The sequence below is a fragment of the Ailuropoda melanoleuca genome, chromosome 13 (assembly GCF_002007445.2).
Source record: "Ailuropoda melanoleuca isolate Jingjing chromosome 13, ASM200744v2, whole genome shotgun sequence".
NCBI classification, from domain to species: domain Eukaryota; kingdom Metazoa; phylum Chordata; class Mammalia; order Carnivora; family Ursidae; genus Ailuropoda; species Ailuropoda melanoleuca.
Window position 1 is genome coordinate 13,757,469 of NC_048230.1, and position 23,848 is coordinate 13,781,316.

At 38.7% G+C, this 23,848-nt stretch overlaps 2 protein-coding genes across 12 annotated transcripts in view; one reads left to right on the top strand and one right to left on the bottom strand.

Moving 5' to 3' along the window:
- The window catches only part of TRIM37 (tripartite motif containing 37), a 196,066-nt gene extending 183,602 nt beyond the window's left edge, over positions 1-12,464 (top strand). For all 10 annotated transcript variants that reach the window (XM_034641097.1, XM_034641098.1, XM_034641108.1 and 7 more), the window contains one exon: positions 12,380-12,464. In XM_034641097.1, coding sequence (XP_034496988.1) covers positions 12,380-12,449 — 70 coding nt within the window. In that variant the 3' untranslated portion in view covers positions 12,450-12,464. The remainder of the gene's footprint in view (positions 1-12,379) is intronic.
- The window catches only part of PPM1E (protein phosphatase, Mg2+/Mn2+ dependent 1E), a 183,796-nt gene that overhangs the window by 7,744 nt on the left and 152,204 nt on the right, over positions 1-23,848 (bottom strand). For both annotated transcript variants that reach the window (XM_034641110.1, XM_034641109.1), the window contains exons 2-5: positions 13,500-13,618; positions 6,918-7,117; positions 2,894-3,082; positions 198-341 (exon numbers count right to left, since the gene is read on the bottom strand). In XM_034641110.1, coding sequence (XP_034497001.1) covers positions 198-341; positions 2,894-3,082; positions 6,918-7,106 — 522 coding nt within the window. In that variant the 5' untranslated portion in view covers positions 7,107-7,117; positions 13,500-13,618. The remainder of the gene's footprint in view (positions 1-197; positions 342-2,893; positions 3,083-6,917; positions 7,118-13,499; positions 13,619-23,848) is intronic.

A 23,848-nucleotide genomic window follows, 5' to 3' on the forward strand; every position in this document is an offset into this window, starting at 1 on the left:
AAATAATTGGATTCAGGATTTACTTATCTACCTTAACAGTAAACAACAGATACAAAACTCATCAGCTTCCAGGGAAGGTTCTCTTTATTACTCCTCTGTAAGGTGGGCATGGTCGTTCAGATACTGGTGGTAATTGCAATAAGCAGCTAGAAACCTACTGCTGTGGCATGTGCCCTCCCAGAACAGAGCACACTTACCTCCCTGTCCGGTTTGTGTGGCTTCATTAGCTCAACAGCTTGGCCTTTTCTCACAAGCATGACCTGGGAGTCCCCCACCCAGGCCACATGGAGCATGTTCCCTCTGATGAAAGTCACCACGCCTGTGGTCCCACATCTCAAACTCTGAAAGTAATTACATAAAACTAGAGTCAGTAAAAATAAACAGACTTAAAATTCTCATTGAAAAGCAATTTATAGTTTTGTTTAAGATTTTATTTATTTATTTATTTGACAGCCAGCGAGAGAGGGAACACAAGCAGGAGGAATAGGAGAGGAAGAAGCAGGCTCATAGCGAAGAGCCTGATGTGGGGCTTGATCCCAGAATGCTGGGATCACGCCCTGAGCCGAAGGCAGACGCTTAACGACTGAGCCACCCAGGCACCCCGAAAAGCAATTTATAGTTAACACAAAATTTTAGTTGGGGGCTACACTAATAATAACTTGATTTCACAACAAACAGCAATTCCTATTTCTCTACATTTTTATGTGTATGTATGCGCGGGTGCACACACAGACCCATGTTATCTACGGTATGCAAGGCAGGGATGATGAGTCATTTCATTTTATGTACTGTAAAAAAAACTATGGCAGGTTCTGTGACCTTTCCAAGGGCAGGTAACTCATTAGCACACAAAACAACTGAAGTTCTTTTTTCTCCCAGTCCAGTGCTCAATCCACTACAGCAACCCTTAAAGATTTCCATGTTCTGGTCTCTGTTTTGTTACTGACCTACACTCTGTACAGGGGGAGGGTCCTAGCTTTACAAAGATTCTGATTGTACACAGCAAATGCTCTGAATATTAAGGTAGGAGCCAAGAGATAATATATATTTCCTGACATGCTAAGTTGCTTATACTTTAAAAAAAAAAAAAACCACAATAATTTTAGGGGTCTCTGCTTTTGGAACTGCATAGAGAACAGCCTGGCACTTCACTGCAATAGCTCAGTTAGCAGTGTACTTAATGCCCCAATACTACTACACTAAAATGACATCTCCATTTTACATGAGTGACCACCAAATAAGCATGACTTTCTGTTACCAAGGACTTGGCCTAAATTAGAACCAATGCGTCAAGGATGGTAAAAGGCCCCTTGCAGCCAATGAGAAAAACAACTTCTCATTTTCCCTATATAGGGAAAGTTTGTTATAAATCCTCACCCACCAATAAAATGTCTTCCCACACAGAATGTTAAAAAACTCAGCCCCCTGGAACACATGATAAAGACACTTGAGTGCATATGCCCTGGAGAGAACAGGAGGCAGGGCTGCTTCACAACAGGAATAGCTACTTTCTTCCCAGCAGTTAGCAGCACATGGGAGCACAAGAAGGAGAAAAGTAACTGCTGAGACAAACCTAAATTATTCAAAAGAACTATTGGCAAGACTGAGAGACACTAAGATCATTGGCAAAGCAAATGAGGTGAACGTGGTCAGAGAAAAAAAGCCATAATATTGAGGACACAGAGGGAAAAAGGATAGAACAGAAGAGGAAGACAAAGTGATTGTCTTAGTTTCAAGTTGGTGGTTACAGATCACCTCTCAGGGGCCAGGTCTTGTCCTCAGTCAAATGACGACAGCCAGTAGCTGCAAGGTAGGCAGAGCGGAGCAGTGCCAGCCCTCAAGACTCTGGGAGGGTCTGAGGTCAACAACTGTTGTTTTCTAGCCCCACCTCTATATGTAGACCCTAGTGGTCACTGTTGTTAGATTTGCATATTAATGTACACCTGGAGTACGGATGGGGAAATACAGAACAGTTTCCTTAATACCAAATAGTTCCGTTATTGTTTCATTGATTCCAAGCACCACTACTGCTATGTAGCATAATAATGAAATCAAAGAAATGGATTAAATGATGACCCTGCTCTTTCCAAGTCCATTAAACAGTTAATGTTTAATCCATAGGGCAGGAGTCTTATTTTTTATATGTATGATAATTCTGTAATTACTTTGAAAAATTAAAATGATTATCTTGCTATTGGCCCCCAGTTAGAAATGAATATAAAGTACTGTAGTTAATCATTTACCAATGCCCAGAATGATAATTATATTAAAATTTTTACTTTCAGATCTTAATATAGAGCCCCTGTCATTCATTCAGTGTAAAAATCTTAGGTCTGATTAACCTTAAGAAATGAGGACATGAGCTCTGACTTTTCTTCCTGTTAAGAAAAAATCAGTTCAAGAATCATCTAAGGATTCGCGCTCTCCAAGCAAATTTTCCCTGAAGAGATACACAGTAAAACACTGCCAACCCATTTAGAACCAAACGTATGGGAGTAATCCAGCTTCTGTTTCCTTTTTAGTCCATTGTTTTAATCACCGTGTCCAGATTTTGTCAGCAAAGTCTGCTTAGAGAGATGGTCCTGGTGTGAAGCTGACAGGCACTGGTAAATGAGAAAGCTAAAACTCACCTGCCAAATCCAGCAATGGATGGGCTTTCTAAAAAATTATAACTTAGGAGTTTCTCTACAGCACATCATATCATCCCACTAAAACCCTGAAGAGGGAATGAGAACTACAACAGAATCCAATATTTGTGGGTCAAGAATACAGCTTGAAAGAACTTTAAATAATGCCTGCCCCAAAAGAGAAAACCCAAAATAGCCCCTGGATCAAGGACCAAGTTGAGCTAGCTAGAGCATCTGTGGATGGAATTTATGAGAAAATGGCTCACCTCCCTGGCTGCTTTCTGCACAAACCGCTCATCAGTGACCCGGAAGGCCCGGCACAGGGCCTCAGCAGGATCATGGGGGAACATCTCCTGGCGTACTAAATTAACGTGCAGGTGGATGGAGGCATAAATGGCAGCATCCACTCCCCCATGGCCATCAAACACTGCAAAGTAGGCTTGTTCTTCCTGGTCCTGTCAATAGAGAAACAAACATTAAGGAATGAGGTACAGCACGACTCGAATGAACCAATCCATTGTACTGATGCCCATTCTTCTCCTCTGCTGCACTTATCACCTGGACAGTGAGACTAAATGTTTCTCTTTTCAACATGCCTGATGGACTGCTGAAACACCTGCAGTCCTGGGGCATCTGTGTCTAAACACACAACACTGGAACACACTGTGGCCAATTAGCTCAGGCTGAAGTGCCCTCTCAGTAAGAGTTGTCTTGTACCATGGAAACCACCCACGTGCAGTTGCTTCAAAACTGCTGTTACAAGTTGTGGGAAGGGGGAGGAAAAAGTATGAGGAGGAATTGAGCAAAAGCTGTTCTGGATTGAGTAGTTTTTTCAAAATGAAAGTATTCTAATAAAATTAGAAACTGAGAACAATAGGAAATAATTGGCCTTCAGCACAAGACCAATTATGTTAGGTTGTTTAAAATACAGAGATAATGGAAGCATACACATACTTCTAAACTGTAATATCTTCTTCATAAATCATAGTCGCATTGAATACTCACCATAAATAACAGAGTCTCTAAACCAGTTAGCCAAACTTAAAGCGCATCAGAGATGTCCAAATGCCCTGTAACCATTTTGTCTTGTCCCCTAAGATTTAGCATCACACTTCCTGGCCCACCCACTGTTGAAGCACTAAGGCAACTGCCACAGGAGGCTCTCCTAAACCAATGCGGTCTTGACAAAGGAAGCCTAATCACAATATTATATTTAAGCCATTAAGTAGTTTGCTTCTTTATCTTCAACTCCAGTGTGTACATCTCAGATCTAGCTTACTTAGGAGATCTGTAGCTCACTGAACTCTCACCTGAGTCCTGGACTCCCTTTAGATAACGGTATGTAATCATTTTCATGGGCAAGCTTTGACTCGATCCTTGGGCTCTAGGAACTCAGATGAGTCTAGGCCCTGTCTTATTCAAAAGAAATCAAATATACAAAGTAAATCATATAATTTTCTTGTGCTTTTTTTTCTCATCAGGTAGGGATTTGGAAGAACTACTAAAACAACATGTATATGTGTTTTGAAAAAATTCTTTTTAGGCATGCCTGGGTGGCTCCGTTGGTTAAATGTCTGACTCTTGATTTGGCTCAGGTCATGACCTCAGGGTCGTGGGATCGAGCCCTGTGTCGGGTTCTGCACTCAGCACGGTATCTGCTTGTCCCTCTCCCTCTGCTCCTCTCTCTCTCTCAAAAGAATTTTTTTTTAATTTTATTTATTCATTTTCCGGAGAGAGAGAGAGCACAAGCAGGGGGAGCGGCAGGCAGAGGGAGAAGCAGGCTACCTGCCAAGCAGGGAGACTGATGTGGGACTCGATCCCAGGACCCTGGGATCATGACCTGAGCTGAAGGTAGATGCCCAACCAACTGAGCCACCCAGGCATTCCAGAAAAAATTCTTTTTAAAGGGTATACTACAGGAAAGTCTGGGTGGTTCAGATGGTTAAGCATCTGACTTTGGCTCAGGTCACGATCCAAGGGTCCTGGGATCAAGTCCTACATTGGGCTCCTTGCTCAGTAGGGGGCCTGCTTCTCCCTCTGCTTGTGCACACGCACTCTCTCTCTCTCTCCCTGATAAATAAATAAAATCCTTAAAAAAATTTTTTAAAACGGATATATATACTACATTTACAAAAGTACCAAATATAAATGTCCCTAGAGTAAAAACACCCAAATATTATGAAATCAACATCTAATACAACCAGTTAATAATTAATACCATCTATAATGCCACTGAAAATTAACTGATTAAACAGAACTATCTTGAAAAAAAAGTCCTGATATGTAGAATTTCTACCTATACTAAAGCAGTACTCATTTTTAAACAATTCAGTCGGCAGGATAAGGGTAAAATTGAAAAATAGCATACCCAAGCAGTTTTTAAATGATGAGTGAGCTGATGTGGGATCATCACAAAGAAGGAGGGGACAATAATACCTTTTTGAGGCCATGAGAGTATAACTTTAAACAATGTGATATTAGTGGGGAGATTAGTAAACAATATAGCATCCAAAGACACAGAAGTCAGCCAAGTGGAGCTCTTAAAAAAATTAGTATACCTTTTTAAATTAAGAAAAAAAAAATACTGTTTTCCCTGTTACAAAGATGATGTATTGTTTATTTGAACAAATAAAGAAGGAAATCTGTATTATCCCACCATTCACAGATACCAGTCTTTTTTTCTATGTATATATATATATATATATTTAGATAAAACAAAATTAGGATTACACTATACATAAAATTTTATATCCTGCTTTTTGTCATTTATCATATCATTAGCATTTCCCCATGTCATTAAGTGTTACTTAGACATTTGAAATATATATGTACTATACGTATTATGAGCATATTATAGTTACTCCCTATATATGACTTTGATCATTTCTAGTTTATTATTGAAAATGTTATGTAAGACATTTATGTCAAAACATACATATAAGAATTTCCTGCATTTGTGTCCTTATAATATAAAATCAAAAGTGAAATTAACAGCTCAAAGGTGGTGAAAATATACAAGGCTCTAAGTATGTGTTGCCAAATTGCCTTCAAAACCGTTTCTCTAAAACAAGGTATTCCTTTCTGAGTTAGGCCGTTGGGCTGATTTTGAAGAAAAATGAAAACCAACCAGGTCAACAAACAGCAACAATGCCCTCAGACCAGAGTATAATCTTCAAGTGGGTTTAGTGATAGAAGGATTGTTTATCACATTAAGGTTAACATTTAAGGTTATATTTGCATGGGCATGGTAACATTTGGAAACAAGGATATTCACATATTCTAAAGATATTTGGAAACAAAGCTGATCTATCTTTGTAACATAAGCACCAATTACCAACCTACCCATCACTGCTTATCAGACCTTGGCAGCTGAAATTTAAATTTAGTTGCTAAATAAAGGAAATATTGTGCTTTGTATAAATTACTACATTGTAATTTTTAAGTTATGGACTTGAGTGAAGAAAAGAGGCAAGTGACAGGCAGAGGAAACAAACCTACCTCTGTGGGCACTAATAGAATACAGTTAATAGAAAAAGAGGAGGAAGATAACAAAATGGTTATTAAGCTGACAAGGCTCATATGATCCAATTTGTCAGTCACAGAGATTCATGAAATGTAATTCCATCTACTTTCCTATCTCAGAAACCAAGATTTAAAAAAGAGAATCACAGGAAATCAGAAAACTGTCTCAGTCTGAAATTCATCCTTTTATGTTTGTGTTTTATGTTGCTTCAACAACACAGTAATGTGGGAACTTAATAAACACCATCTGATTGTACTGTAGTTTCCTTTAAAAAAAAAACAGCTTTATTGAGATACGGCAGTTTTCTTTTATGCTTTTATGTTTATTGAATAGCTCTGGAAGTTTATGCAAAAAATTGGTAACTTCCCTTGCCTTCATGGAAGGGAACTGAGCGTCTGAGACAAAGGATAAGAGAGATATTTTTGTTTTCCATCTGAACCATGTGGATGCGTTACCTGCTCAAATCGGGGCACCTGGCTGGCTCAGTCGGTAGAACATGTGACTCCTGATCTCGGGGTGTGAGTTCAAGCCCCATGCTGGGCGTAGAGCTTATTTAAAAATAAATAAACAAACCAAAATAACGTAAAATAGTTTCTTTTCTGTTGTGTAGTGCAAGCAAATTCATGCCACTCTGCCTTCAGTCCTATTCCAGACCACCAGACATACTATTAGAGGTATATTAGAAGTTCTCTTTAAGAAAAATAAGACCTTGAAGGTGTTCGTTTTGTTTTTTTAAATCTCATTGACTCTTGAGAAAGGCCCTTTACCTCTAGGTTGAAGAGCATATTAAAGTCAGGAATGCAGACATGTTTGTCTTCCATTTTCCTGCGCATGTTTTTGATGGCATGGATTGATGTCTCATAATAAAGCTGGGGTCTCCTGCGGAGAGGGAAGTCTTTCACCCAGCTGCAGCAAATCTCGTGTAGTTTGCTGAAGACAGAACGGGCCAATTTCATTGTTTCAATCTCTGTGAAAGAAACACAGACACCCCCAGTGAAGAGCCTTGTAAAGCTGTTTTTCCTGCTTGGTAAAGACAGAAGTAGGTCACCTTCATCAAGTTCCTCCTTAAGAGAAGAAATTCCTCCTGAAATGAAGTGTTGCTTCTGACGAGAGAAAATGACAACCAATCTAGTAGAAAATCAGCCAGAAGCTGCCACTATGATATTCTTATGCCATGAGGAGAAAACCTCTCTGGCCAGGATTGGATCTATTCCTAGACTGGATTTCTTCCAACCCTCAAAGTTCTCCGACCACTGCTGTCTAGTTCAGAACACTGGTTCCCTTTTGGTTGGCTGCCATGGTTATCATCTGGAGAGCCAAGCTCCCCCTGCTTAGAAGAATGACTAAAGGGGGCCTGGGTGGCTCAGTCAGTTAAGTCAGTTAAGTGTCTGCCTTCGGCTCAGGTCATGATCCCAGGGTCCTGGGATCAAGTCCCACATCGGGCTCCCTGCTCAGCCGAGGAGTCTGCTTCTCCCTCTCCCTCTGCCTGCTGCTCTCCCTGCTTGTGCTCTCTGTCAAATAAAATCTTAAAAAAAAAAAAAATGACTGAAATATGAACAGTAGTTTTCCAGCCAACTGGAATATGAAAGCCCTATGAAAACATCATTTATTTACCAACTATGGGAATGAGAGTTCATTTTGAATATCATTTGTCTTTGTCTTTTTTTTTTTCCTGACCTCGTCCTTTACCTCCCTCCATTTCCCTAACTTTTCTCTCCTGTAACTGATCAGAATTTGGAACTAAATTATACATTTTTCTTATTTGATGAATTTTTTAATTAAAGTTTTTTGGCAATAGTTTAAATAGTTTAGCTAAAAGGTTAGCAAATGAGGTAAAAAAATTTTTTTAAGTTTTTAAAAATCTCTAAGGAAGAAAGTACTTAAACTCCATGGGTGTTACTCTGGGTAGAACGAAGGAGACGGCAACTAGAGGGTTCTTCACCCTAGACTGTTAGTCTACTACTTGATCTATCAAGTGGAGTAGATGAGCTGACTTCGGAGGCTGACTTACATCCCTTGATGGATGGACAGATGTGTAAACCTCTTAGGCAACAGTGAATAGTGTTCAAGAGATTGTATCTCACATCACCCCTGCTCCAGCTGTCCTCTACTCAAGTTGCAGCTATTAAATAACCAATGGGAGATTAAGTTTTCCTAAGCCAGTATTTTAGATTTCCTACATCTCAGGTAAAAAATTTAGAATTCTTCAAAAAAAAAATTTTTTTTTTGTTTTACTAAATTGGGTATAGCTTGACAGCCTGAGAAAACGTGTACCAGATAGGCAATGGCTGCCCTTGACTCCTCTGATCTAGAATGTAAATCCCAAAGGAAAGAGGCTTTGTGTTCTAGAAGGGCCTAGGAACTTTTCTATTCCTTTCCCTGCTGTTGCTTTAATCTGCAACTACATTTACCTGTTTTCTTATTCAAAATTCTTCCAACAATGACTGTATTCAGAAAGCTTATCTCAAGGTTTTCATTGCATTTTCCTCATTAACATAGTACAAGGTGGTACACCATTTTTTTTGGCTCTCCACCTCGATGTTTTTATGTAACTGGAAATCAAGGGTATATTTGAAAGAGGAAGGAAGTTCAGAGAGCAAATACAACCTGAGGAGGTGTGTGTAAGAGGGAAAAATACAAGCCAATATTTTTATTGTTTCGACAAACTCCAGTCTTTATTTTTTTAAAGCGTCAGTTGCCAGAGACTCTCTCTTTCAGCCCCCGATTACCTGTTTGTATCACTCCACCCCACCTGGTCTTTGCAGCAGCATAGGTGTGAGTTTGACTCAATCACAACAGAGGACTGCAAAATAGTAAGTAAATTTGGAAACACTGAGGGAGAATGGAGTGGGGGCGAAACAAATAACTGATATTAACTATCAGGATAGTTCCCAGATTCCCAAATAATGGAAACATTATATCATTCTTTGGCTTGTATATTACTCTTACTATATAGACCTGCACTGTCCAGTCATGTTTCTTACTAGCTACATGTGGCCATTTAACTTTAAATTAATTAAAATTAAGTAAAATCTAAAATTCAGTTTTTGGGCCACATTGGTTGTATTTCAAATGTTCAGTAACTACATATGGCCAGTGGCTACCACACTGGGCAACGCAGGTGGAGAACATTTCCATCATTGTGCTGTCTACTGGGCAGCGCTGGTTAGACAGATTAAATTGGTTAGGGGAGGCAATGACAGCTTCCTCTAATATTTAGTAAACTAGTAGATCTGTTCCTATCCCCTCCTAGTTGCTTCTTCCCTTAAGTTCCCATTACACCATCTACTATAGCTCTTGCCACATTTTGTAACGGTAGATAACATCTAGCAAGTGTTACATCCTCTGTCTCTGGAACGCTTCACAAACAGGTAAAACCATTTTCAATCACAGGTCTATCTGAGTCTGACACCCATGCTCTACGTTTCCCAAATTAGACTGTAGATACAGATTGTGCCTTAATTGGTCTTGATTAGTCATAGTACAGTACCTAGCAGATAGCAGGGGCTCATTAGATGTTTATTGAATAAATGAATATGCAAACTTACATAAATTAACTACTAAAAATGTATGCTTTTTTATCATCTATTGTACTTCACTGATCGCTCCATCTATTTCTACAGTGGTGCCATTATTTTATAGTTACTATAACTTTATAACATGTTTTCGTATCAGGAAGATTAGTTTTCCTATCTAATATTAATTTTAAAAGATGTCACGTGGTAGTCTGACAATGTTTATTCTTCCAGAGGAGTTTTCTAATTATTTTGCCAAATTTGAGGAGGGAAATCTGTTGCCATTGTGTTTGGGATCACCTTGAATTTGTAAAGTAATTTGCAAAAAGAATTAATGTCTTTTTCATACTGAGTCTTATCCAGGAACAAGTTATATTGTTTCATTAATTTAAATCCTTTTTCTGTTGCTCGGTAGGGTTTTAACATAAGATCTAGGATCTTTTTTTTTTTTTAAAGTAATCTCTATTCCCAATGTGGGGCTCAAACTCACAACCCGGAGATAGAGTCACATGCTCTTATAACTGAGCCAGCCAGGTGCCCCAAGATCTTCATATTTCTTAATGAATTTATTCCTAGTTATTTTACTTATTTCCTATTTTGAGTCAGAACTTTGCTTTAATGTGTTACTTGACACCTAGCAAACCTTCCTCTTTCTACCAGAGACATTTCCTTCTCTACTCTCAGTCCATGTGCATCTAGGGGTAAAACACGCGGCTCAGGTCTACCTAATTAGACAATCACATTCCTCTGGCTATACTGATTGGTTCAGGAATAGGAAATAATCCAAGCTGGGCTGGTTAGAATGAATCCTGTGATTTATGGAAGAGCAACTGAATGAAGTTACTCTTACTTTCCTGCTTGACTTCAGCCTGGACAGATGAAGACCTGGCGCTTCTAGCAGTCATCTTGCCACTACATGGAGCCTGAAAATAAAATCAAAATTAAAGAGGGGCACCTGGCTGGCTCAGTCGGTAGAGCACGTGATCTCAGGGTCGTGGGTTTGAGCCCCATGTTTGATGTGGAGCCTGCTTAAAAAGAAAGAAAGGAAGAAAGCAAAGAAAGAAAACAGCTGAGATTTGGAGAAATGCCAGGTTGGGATGAATCACGTGAGGCTCTGAATCTAGCTGTGTAGCCCATATGTTGAACGGTAGCCAATACTTTTTTGCTAAAGCCAGTTTGAGTTGTGTTACTGGTCACTTGCAACCAAAAAATTCTTAAGTATACATTATGCATAAATGCTAGATTTTGGTCTGAGCCAAATTTTGTCTTACAAAGCCCAAGATGTACTCATCTAGCTCTACTTTATTAAGTATATTTTTAAAATTAGCAATGGATAATTGAATTTTATCAAATGCTTCTTTGGGCATCTTTTGGGATTATTCTGGTATTTCTCTTTGACCTATTAATATACAAATTATGCTAACAGACTCATATTACTTTTGTTTTGTTTATGGTCTCCTCAGCACAGTGCTAAGCTTATGGTAGGACTTCAATAAATGAATGAATGAATGAACTGTTGTCCTCAATATACAAATATTTTAAGATTTTTTACATTATTACTAAGACTGATCTCTCATTTCCCTTTTTAGTTTTATTTCAGGCAAGTTTTCATATCAGTGTTATTCATTGCAAATTTTCTTTCCTTATGCAATTGGATAATTCATTTTAAAAAGCATTGGAATTGTCTCTTTGCTCATTTGAAAATGTTCACCTGTAGAATCACCTATTCTTTGTCCTTTTTAGAAGATAGCTCCTTGACAATCTTCTTAATCTCTTTCTTCTTACGTAAAGTATGTTAATTTGTATTTTTCTAGAAAATACCCAGGTTTTCAGATTTATTTATACAAAGTTTTCATAATTCTTTTAATTTCCTCTGTATTAGTGATAATTTTCCCCTTCTTGTTTTTAATTTTTACACTGGGGTATTTCAAATTGATTTTAGGTTGTCTGAATAGGAGTTATATCCGCCAAACTAAAGTTGTACCGAGACACACAAGGTTGTTTAGCAAACACTCTGGTAGGGATGACATAAACATGAAAAGAACTTTAGGTTAAGGATTTTTTTTTTTTTAAGTCTGTTTTTGGAAACAACTGAGAAACAAAGGCATTTCAGTGGGGACTTGAGTGACTTTAAGCCACTGACAGCAGGCCTTACTCAGTATGCTTATTTCCCACTCTGATGTATGGATAAACACAGTATGCCCTGTAGAGACTCTCCTCAGTGCAGTTCACACTGATTTGGGTTCAAGAGATTAAGGACTTGCAAATAGTTAGAATTAAAATAGATCAGTCTGAATCACAGCCATGGCATGGAGACACTACTGCGTAATCTCTTGAAAAAACAAAATCAGAATGACCAATGATACCAACAAAAGAAGAAAAAACCCAAAAAACCCTTCATTTCACTTTGCTATCTTACGGGGGTTCAGTTCCAAAGCAGGCATGCAGGGCTACACTTCAGTCTTGCTACGTTAAGTATTCTCCTTCTGCAGGGAGTGCAGAACATCAGTATATAAATAATTGCTGCTTGAAATGGAAAAATAAAATAAAAAAGGGTGTGAAAAAGAGAAAATTGTCCCAAGTAGCAATCCGCCCCCTCGCAGCTGTAAATTACTCATTAGTCGTTAATGTCGCTGTACTGAGCTGGAGCTGAGTCAGCCACCGCCCAGGCTGCAGTGAAGCAGAATTCCATCTCCCTCATCTTTTCATTACAGGGCTTCCACTTCATGCATCAGTACCAGAGGAAAGACCAATGCTGTGCAGCAGGAATTCCATCCAAGTTGACTCTGGAACAATTTGGTTCCAAGTGAATCAATTACTCACAGTAAAAACAAGAGGAGGAATTCCTTTCTTGCCAATTTTCTGTCAAAAATAATCTAGAAAGATAAAGGAAGAACATCTGCCTCAAGTTCTCTGGGATCTAGCTATTCTGATTCATTAATATATGCTTTGTTCCTTATGCACCATGTTTACAGGCAAATGCTTAAAATAGAACAAATAAAGTGAAATATTAAGATTCCTTAACAATTTTGAGTACTAATTCCTAATTTTTACAAACATTGCTATTTCTTTAAACCCTGTCAAATATGTATAAGGCTAATATGTTAATAAATATGCCTTCATTAATAAACAAAGCCTCTTAGGGGCGCCTGGGTGGCTCAGTTGGTTAAGTGTCTGTCTTGGGCTCAGGTCATGATCCCGGGGTCCTGGGATCGAGCCCTGCATCGGGCTCCGTGCTCCTTGGGGAGCCTGCTTCTCCCTCTCCCTCTGCCTGCTGCTCCCCCTGCTTGTGCTCTCTCTCAAATAAATAAATAAAATCTTTATAAATAAATAAATAAAGCCTCTTAATTTGCCTGGAAAAAAGATGTACAGTGATCCGTGCAATTAAATCACATGTTACACAGTTGTCATGTAGAACTCTTTATTGGTAGAAATAAAATTTAATATAATTAATTAGAAGTTTTATCACGACTAATTTCTTGAATTTTTATGTGATTTTTTTACTTGGATTCTTAAAGGAAAGCTAAATATTTTAAATAGGTCTTGCTCAAACTCTCTCCCCTCACTCTCTCATATTTTCTGTTGTGTCTTCACACTTCTCACTTTACTCTTTCCACTTATCTAGGCATTATTCTGTTAATATTCTGATAATATTGTTACATTAATCTCTTGCTCTAATTATCATCACATTTTCAAAATATACCTGTATTTTTTCCCTCCATTTATTGACTAGTTTGAAATATATATTTGCATTTTTTTCTCTTGCTAACTGCTGTATAATCAACAAGTGGGTAAACATAATTAGATTTCAAATAATGTAGAAAAGGTACTCACCCACAGTCCCTTCTGTGCAGTCTGTTTCCTTTGCGATGTAATGTGCAGAAAGATCACTCTGGAGGACTTCATCTGATGTGGCTCTGGCTAAAGCAGCAGCCAAAAAGGAAGGGCAATTACTGAAAGAAAAAAGGGCTATTTCAGTAAGAATTAGGAAATAATACATTTAACATTACTAATTAATTATTAACATATCTGTCTCAAAACAAAATTATGTCTTGAAACACCACTCAACATATTTATCGAGGGCATATTATGTGTGGCACATGCTGCCTGGGCACCGGGTATACACAGACATGCCCTCTGACCCAGTAGGGCTTGAAATCAAGGGAGACACATGATAAATAAGTAAACAAACAGGATACAACTTAAAATTGGGATAAGTTTTATAAAAGAAAAACAGGATACAGTGATAGAGAATAATAGAGGGGGTACTTAGAATGGTCAAGAATCCATGTCTTGGATAAGAAAGAGTAGGTTCTGTGGGGGTGGGAAGTTGGGAGAGAATATTCCAGGCAGAGAAAACAGCATGTGTACAGATCCTTTCTGAGAGCTTGGTATGTGTGAGGAACTGAAAAAGCCCAGAGAAGATGAAGTATGGTGGATAAAGAGGAAACATGGCAGGGAATAAGGCCAGAGGGACAGGCAACGGCCAGTTATATGAACCTTTTAGATCATGGGAAGGAATCTGGATCTCACTCAAAATGGAGTGGGAAATCACTGAAGGCTGTGGGCAAGAGCACACCGTAACCAGACATACGAACTAAATTACGACTTTGCTGTGCCAAAGGAAATCAGAAAGGAGCAAGAATGAAGGAGGTGGCCAATAAGGAGATTGTTGTAATCCAGGTGAGACTGAAAAAAAAAGTGAGTATATTCTAAAGAAAGAAAATACAGAACTTGGTGATTATTGGAATTCAGAGATAAAAGAATTAAGGCTGAGTCCTGGGTTTTGGTCTGAGCAACTAGGTGAATGGTGGCATCATTCACCCAGACGGAGAAACCGGGAAAAGAACAGATTTGTGGAGGCAAAGGGTAAAGAAGAAGAAAAGAATTTTAGCATGTTAAGTTGGAAATATCTGGGAGATATCCTAATGAAGAAATCAAATGAAGTGAAAGTTATTAGATATTCTAGTGTGGAGCTCAGAGATGTTAGGAAATTTGGAAGTCACAAATGTATGGATGGTATTTAAAACTATTGAAATAGAGTATATTACATAGGGAGAAATTATAAAAAAAGAATTGCCTCTTGTTTTCCAAACCCTTTTAGAATAGGAAAGTTATCTCACGCCTCACCACTGTATGCTGGGGAGTTATGGGAAAGTTGTAGATAGTTTGCTTCTTCAGTCACCACATTTTCACATCAAGTGGAATTATATTGAAGAAGCTTTCGTCAAGAAATTGTACCCAAGGAATCTCACCTGCACCTGATCTCACTGAGTTCCCAAACCTCTAGCCTGAGCCTGATACCGTTAAGGGATGGAACTCTGGGAGACTTCATTGGGGGGGTGGGGGGGAGTGTATTTTGTATGTGTGAAGGATGTGAATTGTGTGGCCAGAACAGACATGGCGGGGGCGCCTGTGTGGCTCAGATGGTTAAGCATCTGCCTTTGAGTGGGGTCATGATCCCAGCATCCTGGGACTGAGCCCCACAGCATCTGGCTCCCTGCTCAGCGGGGAGCCTGCTTCTCCCTCCCCCTGCCCTTGTGCTTTCATTTGTTCTCTCTGTCTGTCTCCCTCTCAAATAAATAAAATCTTTTAGAAAATAAAATTAAAATTAAAAAAACAGACATGGCAAATTGTTTTTCTAAAACAGGCCACAACAATATTTCTGGTAGCTGGTACAGCTGCTTTGGCAGTTCCTTAAAATGTTGAAGTTATTATATAGCCCAGCAATTCCCCTTATAGGTATATATCCAAGAGAAGTAAAAACATACATCAACACAAAAACATGTAAATGAATGTTCATAGCAGCATTATTCATAATAGCCGAAGAGGAGAAACAACCAACTATCTATCAACTGATTATGGATAAATAAAAGTCAGTATATTCATGCAATCGAATATTATTCAGCCATAAAAGGAATAAAGTATTGATACATGTTACAATGTGGATAAGCCTTGGAAATATCGTGGTCATAGAAGCCAGTAACAAAAGACCATATACTCTGATTCCATGTATATAAAAAGCCCAGAATAGGCAAATTTACAGAAAAAGAGTACAGTAGCAGTAGCCTAGGGCAGAGGGTGAGGGGAATAGGAAGTAACTGCTGATGGGTAAGAGGTTTCTTTTCGGAGTTTGAAAATGTTCTAAATCTTGGGGCACCTGGGTGGCGCAGTCGGTAAGCTTCTGCCTTCGGCTCAGGGCGCAATCCTGGCGTTCCTGGATCGAGCCCCACATCGGGCTCCTCCGCTGGGAGCCTGCTTCTTCCTGTCCCACTCCCCCTGCTTGTGTTCCCTCTCTTGCTGGCTGTCTCTCTGTCAAATAAATAAATAAAATCTTTAAAAAAAAAACGTTCTAAATCTTGGATTGTAGTGATGGTTAAACAATTATGAATGTACTAAAACCACTGAATTGTATACTTTAAATGGGTAACTTTTATGCTATGTGAATTATATCTCAATAAAGATGTTTAAAAAATCATTGACTTTATTAAGAACCATGGAAAAGTGGAGGTGAAAATAAGATTAGAATGGGTAAGTGGGAGGCAAGGAGGTGTGGCAGTAACTGAAAGGGCATTTGAGGACAGGGACAGTTTGTTCTTATTTTAGAATGGTGTCGAATCTGACTATACTAGATGAAATAATCTAGTAGAGAAAGATTGATAGATAATGCAGGAGACAGGGGATGACCAAAGGAGTGAAGTTCCTGAGAAGGGAAGAAGAGATGAGATCCAAAACATATCTGGAAATTGCTGACCTTTGATAGCATTTTCACCAGTTGGAAAAGAAATGAAGAAAATGGGTACAGATGCAGGTAGGTTTCTAGATTTCTTCGTAGGAAAATAAGAGAGTTCCCATCTAAAGGTTTGAGTCAACAATAACTTATTGAGGCTTACAGTGTTCCAGGCACTGTTCTGGTGCTCAGGATATAAATGATCAAAAAAAACCCAAAAACTCCTGCCTTTGGAACCCTCATACACTGTTGGTGAGAATATAAATTGGTGCAGCCACTATAGAACATAGCATGGAGCTGCCTCAAAAAATTAAAATAGAGATACCATACAACCGAGTAATTCCACTTCTGGCTATGTACCCAAAGAAAACCAAAACACTAATTCAAAAAGATGTATGCACCCTTATGTTTGTTGCAGCATTATTTACAACAGCCAAGATAAGGAAACAACCTACATGTCCATCCACAGATGAACAGATAAAGATGATGTGGTATATATATATAATGGAATATTAGCTATAAAAAAGAATGAAATCTTGCCATTCACGAAAACATGGAAGGACCTAAGTGAAATAAGTCAGAAAAAGGACCATATGATTTCACTTTTGTGTGGGATCCAGAAAACAAATGAACAAACAAAAAACAGAAACAGACTCATAAATACAAAGAATAAACAAGTGGTTGCCAGTGGAGAGGGAGGTGGGGAAAACAGGTGAAGGGAATTAAAAGGTATAAACTCCCAGTTATAAGTAAGTCATGGGGATGAAAAGTACGGCATTGGGAATATAGTCAATAATACTGTACTAAATTTGTATGGTGACAGATGGTTACTACATGTGGCAAGCTTTTCATAATGTACAATTATTGACTCACTGTGTGGTTTACCTGAAACTAACACTGTATGTCAACTATAATTTAAAAACAAAACAAAACAAAAAAAATAACCCATCTCTGGAGCTCACATTCTCGAGAATGGCTTCTCAATGAAGTATGGGGTTAGATGAGTAGTTCTCAAACTTTTGCAGGCATCAGAATCACTTTGCAAGGCCTGCGAAATCACAAGTTGCTGGGCCTCATTTCCAGAGTTTCTGACTTGGTAGGTCTTAAGTATGACTTCAGAATTTTCATTTCTAACAAGTTCCCAGATGAGGTTCGTGCTGCTGGTGGAGGGACCACACTTTGAGAACCATTGGGTTAGGTTATCAACTGGGTGGTGAGGGTAGAAAGTATATGGGGCAGGAGGGATGAAGAGAAAGTAGGTATGAAACAGTCATATCAGAGAGTAGGGCTGTCAGTGCTAGAGAGATTGTTTGAGACAATTTTTAAATAAAACCAGTCTTTCTGGTTGTACGATTTTTCTCCATCTATGGTCCATGTGCTGGGGTATGTGTTGGTAAAAAGAATGGTCTAGTTCATCAAGATTTGGGATTTTGCAAGGTGAGTATTAACAAGTGAAGAAGAGACATCAAAATTTAGTATCTTTTTAAGCATGTGAGTACAGTGTTAGACCATGAACTTTAAATTGGCTAAGAAAGAACAGACATGAATGGTAAATCAGTATGGTCTAAATGTAAGTAAACAACTGTAGCGGAGTACTTGGGCACCTAACCTAGAAGGATAAAGTATTGTAGTCTGAGAACAGGATGCTTGTATAAAGGATTTTGGAGCCAGCACAATATTTGTGATAACAAGGTTTAGGTGAGACCAAGAAAGTGAGTGGCTGAGTGGTTTAGAAACAGATAAAATGGCAATGTTTACATTTGAAGTCCTCAAGGGTAAAAAAAAAAATTAGAAAATTATCCTTATCATTATCATCGTTCATCAGTATTTTTCAAATTGTAGGTTACAATCCATTAGTGGTTAATGAATTTATGAATTGTGACCAGCAATTTTTTTTTAAATTTTACTTAGAGAGAGTGCACAAGTGGGGGTGGGGGGGCGATGGGCAGAGAGAGAGGGAGAAGCAGTCTCCCCACTAAGCAGGAAGCCTAAAGCGGGGCTCCATTCCAAGACCCCCAAGACCCTGGAACCATGACCTGAGCCAAAGGCAGAAGCTTAACCAACTGAGCCACCTAGGTGCCCCTGACCAGCATTTTTTAAAAAAGGAAATAGGGTACATGAGGTAAGGCTAACTATTCTGTATACACACATAAGTATATACTGAATCTTGATTATAATAAAAAAATTGTTTGAAAGCCACTGCCCTTTAGCAACTATGAAATAAATTGATGACATCCCTTGAAATTCAAATGCTTTATAAGCCATACCTCCATTTCTCCTTTCATGCTAAGTTAACGGAGTTTTTCTTGGTAAGTCAAAATTTTTCCTCATAACCCTAAATAAACTCTTTGTCAGCACTGCTTGTTTTTACCTTTCTATCATGCTTTACTTTGACTAACTGGACACATCCAAATATTTTGCATAAGTGGACTTTTAGTATATACTTACAAGATTTACTTGGTCCTTTTTATTCAAAATTTATATTAAAATTACCTAAAAACCTTTATTGTAATCTTATTCCCTAGAATTCCTTCCCCTACCAAAAAAGAAAAAGATATCTTTAGTGTAATTATTAAAATATCTAGGATCTAGGCTCACCAAAGGTTAAGAATATGAAAACTTTAGAGAATAAGGCAAGAACCATTAGTCTCATTAATGTGTCATCTGCAATACATTTTTAGTCACAGTTAATGTAATTTTTTACTTTTTGTCAGACAGAATGAAAATATTTTCAGTGAAGTAGGGAGGAGGATTAGCTGACTAATAACTAGATATAAAACATCAAGCTAGACACTTCACCCACATCAGCTATCTCTACCTGTCAGAAAGCTGTAACACTTAGCACGAATAAGTTCTTACGATTTTGACTCTGAAATGAAAGTGATTATTTCTGAAAAATCAGAATTGCAAATATATTTTAAAACATAGTCACATCAGAATATTTGATACAGGTCAAATAAAAGCTTATCATTAGAGCTTGTCATTTTTAAGAGAATTACCAGGAGTGACTAACATGATAATAACATAGCAAACTGCTTTCTTTTTTCATTTCTCATACAGCCCTGGACAGAAGCATTTAAAATGTTGATACACAAAGGTCTCAAAGTTTGGCAAATACGCAGAGCAAGTATCAGAGAATGGCCAAAACTCTTGGCAGTTTGGAGAACTGAGGTTACAAATGTTATTATCTTGAGAACGTTGCTGCAGTAGAGTAGGATTCAAAATTTTTTGACTTTTGCAGTGTGTGTCATTTGGAGAGACTGGCTCTTTTAAAGTCAAATTAATCATGTTAGGGCCCTCAAATATAGTCCAAGAAAGATCCTTTGCTATTTATATATAGTAACAGATACTTCTGAAGTGCTTACTATTCCTATTTTCAAGCAATTCACATCCTGAGAACAAAAGGAAATGTGTTTTCATGCATACCAATTTATTACTTTCTTGTTTGTTTAGGCATCAAAGTACAGACTTTATATATTCATAGATAAAAATAAATCCTTGTCTAGTTTATATCTAAGCCATACATAAACTATATGCATAGCCCTTGAACAATGTTGAAATACCATTAATTGGGGGTCCATTTAGCTTCAATTCCAAGTTCAGTCATATAAATAAATCATGCTCCTTCATTAAAGCTATTTGACGCATATTTGAACTGTGTATATTTTCTCAATGTTATATATTGTAAAGCAGAAATCCAGACTCTGATCAAGCTTCATAAACTGAACTCTGTCATCAATCCTTGCAATGAATCTACTAGTTAGGAAAGAATCCTTCAGATTGTATTGCTTGTTTTCTTAAAGACCCATACTTATATCATAACAATATTGTCACCAACTGGTTATGAAGCTTTATATTTCAAACAAGAGAATACTATTTCCTACCTCTTTAAAATATTTATTTACAAGAACTTATTATTCTATTTCCATTCTATAGGTGATAAGAGCCCAATCTACATTTTCCAATAGAAAAAAGAAAATGAGTCAGATCGGAATTGAATCTGAAAGTAGCTTTCCTCTAGCACTGCATATCGCCATCTTGGTATAGAGCAGACACCACAAATTATTTTGGCATCAAAACATTTACTTTGCATTCATTTTCAAATATCATGCATAAATAAGTCCTGTTAGATGGACAGGATAGTATTTTAGGCAGATCTTTTTCTAAGTTGACTTGTTAGTATCTTCCACATGCATATCAAAACAATATACATTTTAAGGCTGCAAACTGAATTCTCATTATAAACCCGGCTAGAAAGCATTTTCATCACAATGCCAAACCCACACAAATCACTAAAGACATTATTAGATAAATTAGAGGTTTAAAAGTACATCCTTCCTGACACTGGCAATGTGGGCGTTGACACAGCACCCACAGCTGTGTTTCAGCAGTCTTGGCAAAGCACTGCTAAGGTAATAAAAATTCTTGAAGGTGGGAAGTTTCCATCAATTAACTTTGAGAGACTCGTCTGGAGCAGCCTCATCTCAGCCCTCATGTTATGTTGATTCTGTCTACTCGGCATACCCCTGCTAGGGTGACAGTCACTTAAACGTTGAATTTCTGATTACCAGCACCTCCCCACAACAAGTTAATCATTTGAATTTTAAATCTAGAATAACACATTAAACTAAAATTAAAAAGGCAATGTCTCCACCTGACTGGATATTCTTTTTCTTAGTGGACTAAAGAGAGTCAAAATCAGGGCTGAATTTTTTCCTCTTTGAGCTATTTTCTTTCCCTCTATTGCAACCTCGAGGAATGCCACCTGGAGTCAACGGATTGTAATGCCCACACATCACAGATTCTCTTAGTTAGCGCTTCTGAATCTAAATGATGTTACCTACCAAATGACTAGCTCCTGCAGCTCTGAGTTTGGGGTTCTCACAACAGAAATCTCAGTCCCTACTGCTGCTATCAGTGTAATCTTAACAACCATTTGTTCACGCTGAACAGGATGACATTCAAGCAAAAACAACAGTATCCTAAGTTTTCTGTGAATAATAATCTAGATACTACACACTTACTTACCCAAGGTCAAAACACCACGAGGGCCACAAAACCACAAAAAGAAGAGAGCTTAGCCGTAACTGTCTTTCTTGTCATCCTTCCTCCATGACCAAAAGGAATTAAACAGCACAAATTTACTGAAACTTGTCAATATCACCAATGTGACCTTCCTGTTGCTAAAACCCACAGTCTCTTCTCCCATCTGACTCATTTAGGAGCTGCTAAGTGATGGGCTGCTATCTGTTCATCATGCCCTCCACTTTGATACACTTTCTTCTCTAGGCTTCTATAGACCATCACTCTCTAACGTAACTCTTAGGATTCTGTCTTCTCAAATCTCCTTTGATGGTTCTTCCTCTCCTCCCTGCACATGTAATTCCTCTCATTATTGTAAATCTTTTCCTTTTTGCATAGCCTTTATACTTTTCTAGTATACTACATGCATTTCTTATTAGGTTTATTGTTTATGTCTCCATTCTTTTCCCACCTGACTGCAGATGTTTTTATCTGTTTTTGGTGATTGATGTCTAATGCCCAGATGAGTGCCTGGCACATGGTGATCAATATTTGCTGAATGAATAAACTTCTGTTTTTCTGATTTATACATGTTTAAGCCATAACCTAACTCCTTAGAATGAATGTTCCTTAAGAGTAGAAAGTCAATACATTTATGAAAGAGTATTCCACATAACAATGTTGAGGTCTTACGTGTAGGTTATGAAACAGGCTAGTATCAGTAAACAGGTGATAACCACTGGCAAAGAGGAATTATGGTCATATTTACACTTTTGTTGTCAACTCAAATAGTTTGTGCTATAGACTGTAGTCCCTCTTATAAGAGATAATGTATTTAAATTTCAAATGTATGACTTCTTTTTAAGTATTGATTTATTTATTCGACAGAGATAGAGACAGCCAGCGAGAGAGGGAACACAAGCAGGGGGAGTGGGAGAGGAAGAAGCAGGCTCACAGCGGAGGAGCCTGATGTGGGGCTCGATCCCACAACGCCGGGATCACGCCCTGAGCCGAAGGCAGACGCTTAACCGCTGTGCCACCCAGGTGCCCCAAATGTATGACTTTTTAATAGGAATTCTACTTCAATATCTTGAAACAATTGGCCAGTCTTAAGCAAGCAGGGAGTAGTAGGGGGACCCTGGGCTTGCCTCATCCTTCAAACACACCTAGATCAACATCGAATCATTCTGAACAACTAAGAAATCAATCCGAGGATTAAGAAAACAACCTGCACATTTGGAGGGAGAGAACGTGGCAGATGAGAGGTTCAGAGATGTGAACTGGGGGAGAGAAAAGCCAGGGTGCCGCAGAGGGGAGGGAGCCCTTTTCCCAGAGAGAAGTCAGGGGGAGAGGGAGACCAGGAGAGAGAGCAGTGCATAGGGTTCCAGATGACACTGTGGTGTGAGGATCCCATAGATTGCACTGGGAGAGAATGCTCCCCTTCTTGGAGTACATTTGGAAGAGGGTATTTTGCCTCTCCAAGGATAAAAGGCCCACTGGGCATCAAGTGCTGTTCCAACAGCAGGGAACGGAGGTGAGCAGAGGGCAGATAACCTGGTCACAGCTTTTTCCTCTGCTTCATCATAGATTCCAGCCACCATGTGTGCACCATGTGACTGCTTTTCTGGGACAGGACAGTGCCAGGTGCAGCACTGCAGGGCTCTCCTTGGGGGAGGGGAGAAGGTCCACACCTTGCCGGATCCTTTAAAATCTGGAGTTTTGAATCCCAGTCCATGGTCAGAGATAAAACACAGAAGAACTGTGGTGCTGGACATGCCCACGGCCAGGCACAGACAGGTGGAGGGCAGGGATCTGGCAGAAGCCTGGGCCGCAGGAGAGATTGTTTGCTTTTCTGTGATGGCCTCCTGAATAGCAGAGGCCCCAAGTTCCCCTGTCTAGGACAAGAGGGCGGGGTAACACCATCTTCCACCCCCCTCACCACCACCCCCCATCCAGCATGGATCAGGGATCAGAAAGAAACACAGCATCTCCAGTGGAGGCTGGAATCACTTATACCACCCCCCACCCCCTGTGCCTGGTAGGGGCCTCTTTACTAAGGCAGGTCTGTGAGCCAGCGCAGTGGGCCTCTCCCTCAGAAGACCAACACAGGCCCCCGCATGTACCAAGTCTACTGATCATAGAGTGCTCCAAAGCCTCAGCTCCAGTTCTGGTGGAAATAGGACCAGGCTTTCTTTTTTAATTTTTTTAAATTTATTTTTATTTTTTTATAATTATATATATATATATATATATATATATTTTCTTTTTCTTTTTAATTTGGAATTGGGGTTAGAGTTTTTTGTCTGTTGGTTGGTTTGTTTCCTTTTCTCAGTTTTTGGATCAGGAGCCCCCCCCCTTGTTTTCCTTCTTTTTCTTTGGAATCAAGCTTATATTTTTTTGTCTCTTTGTTTGCCTTTTGTTCCTTTTTCTT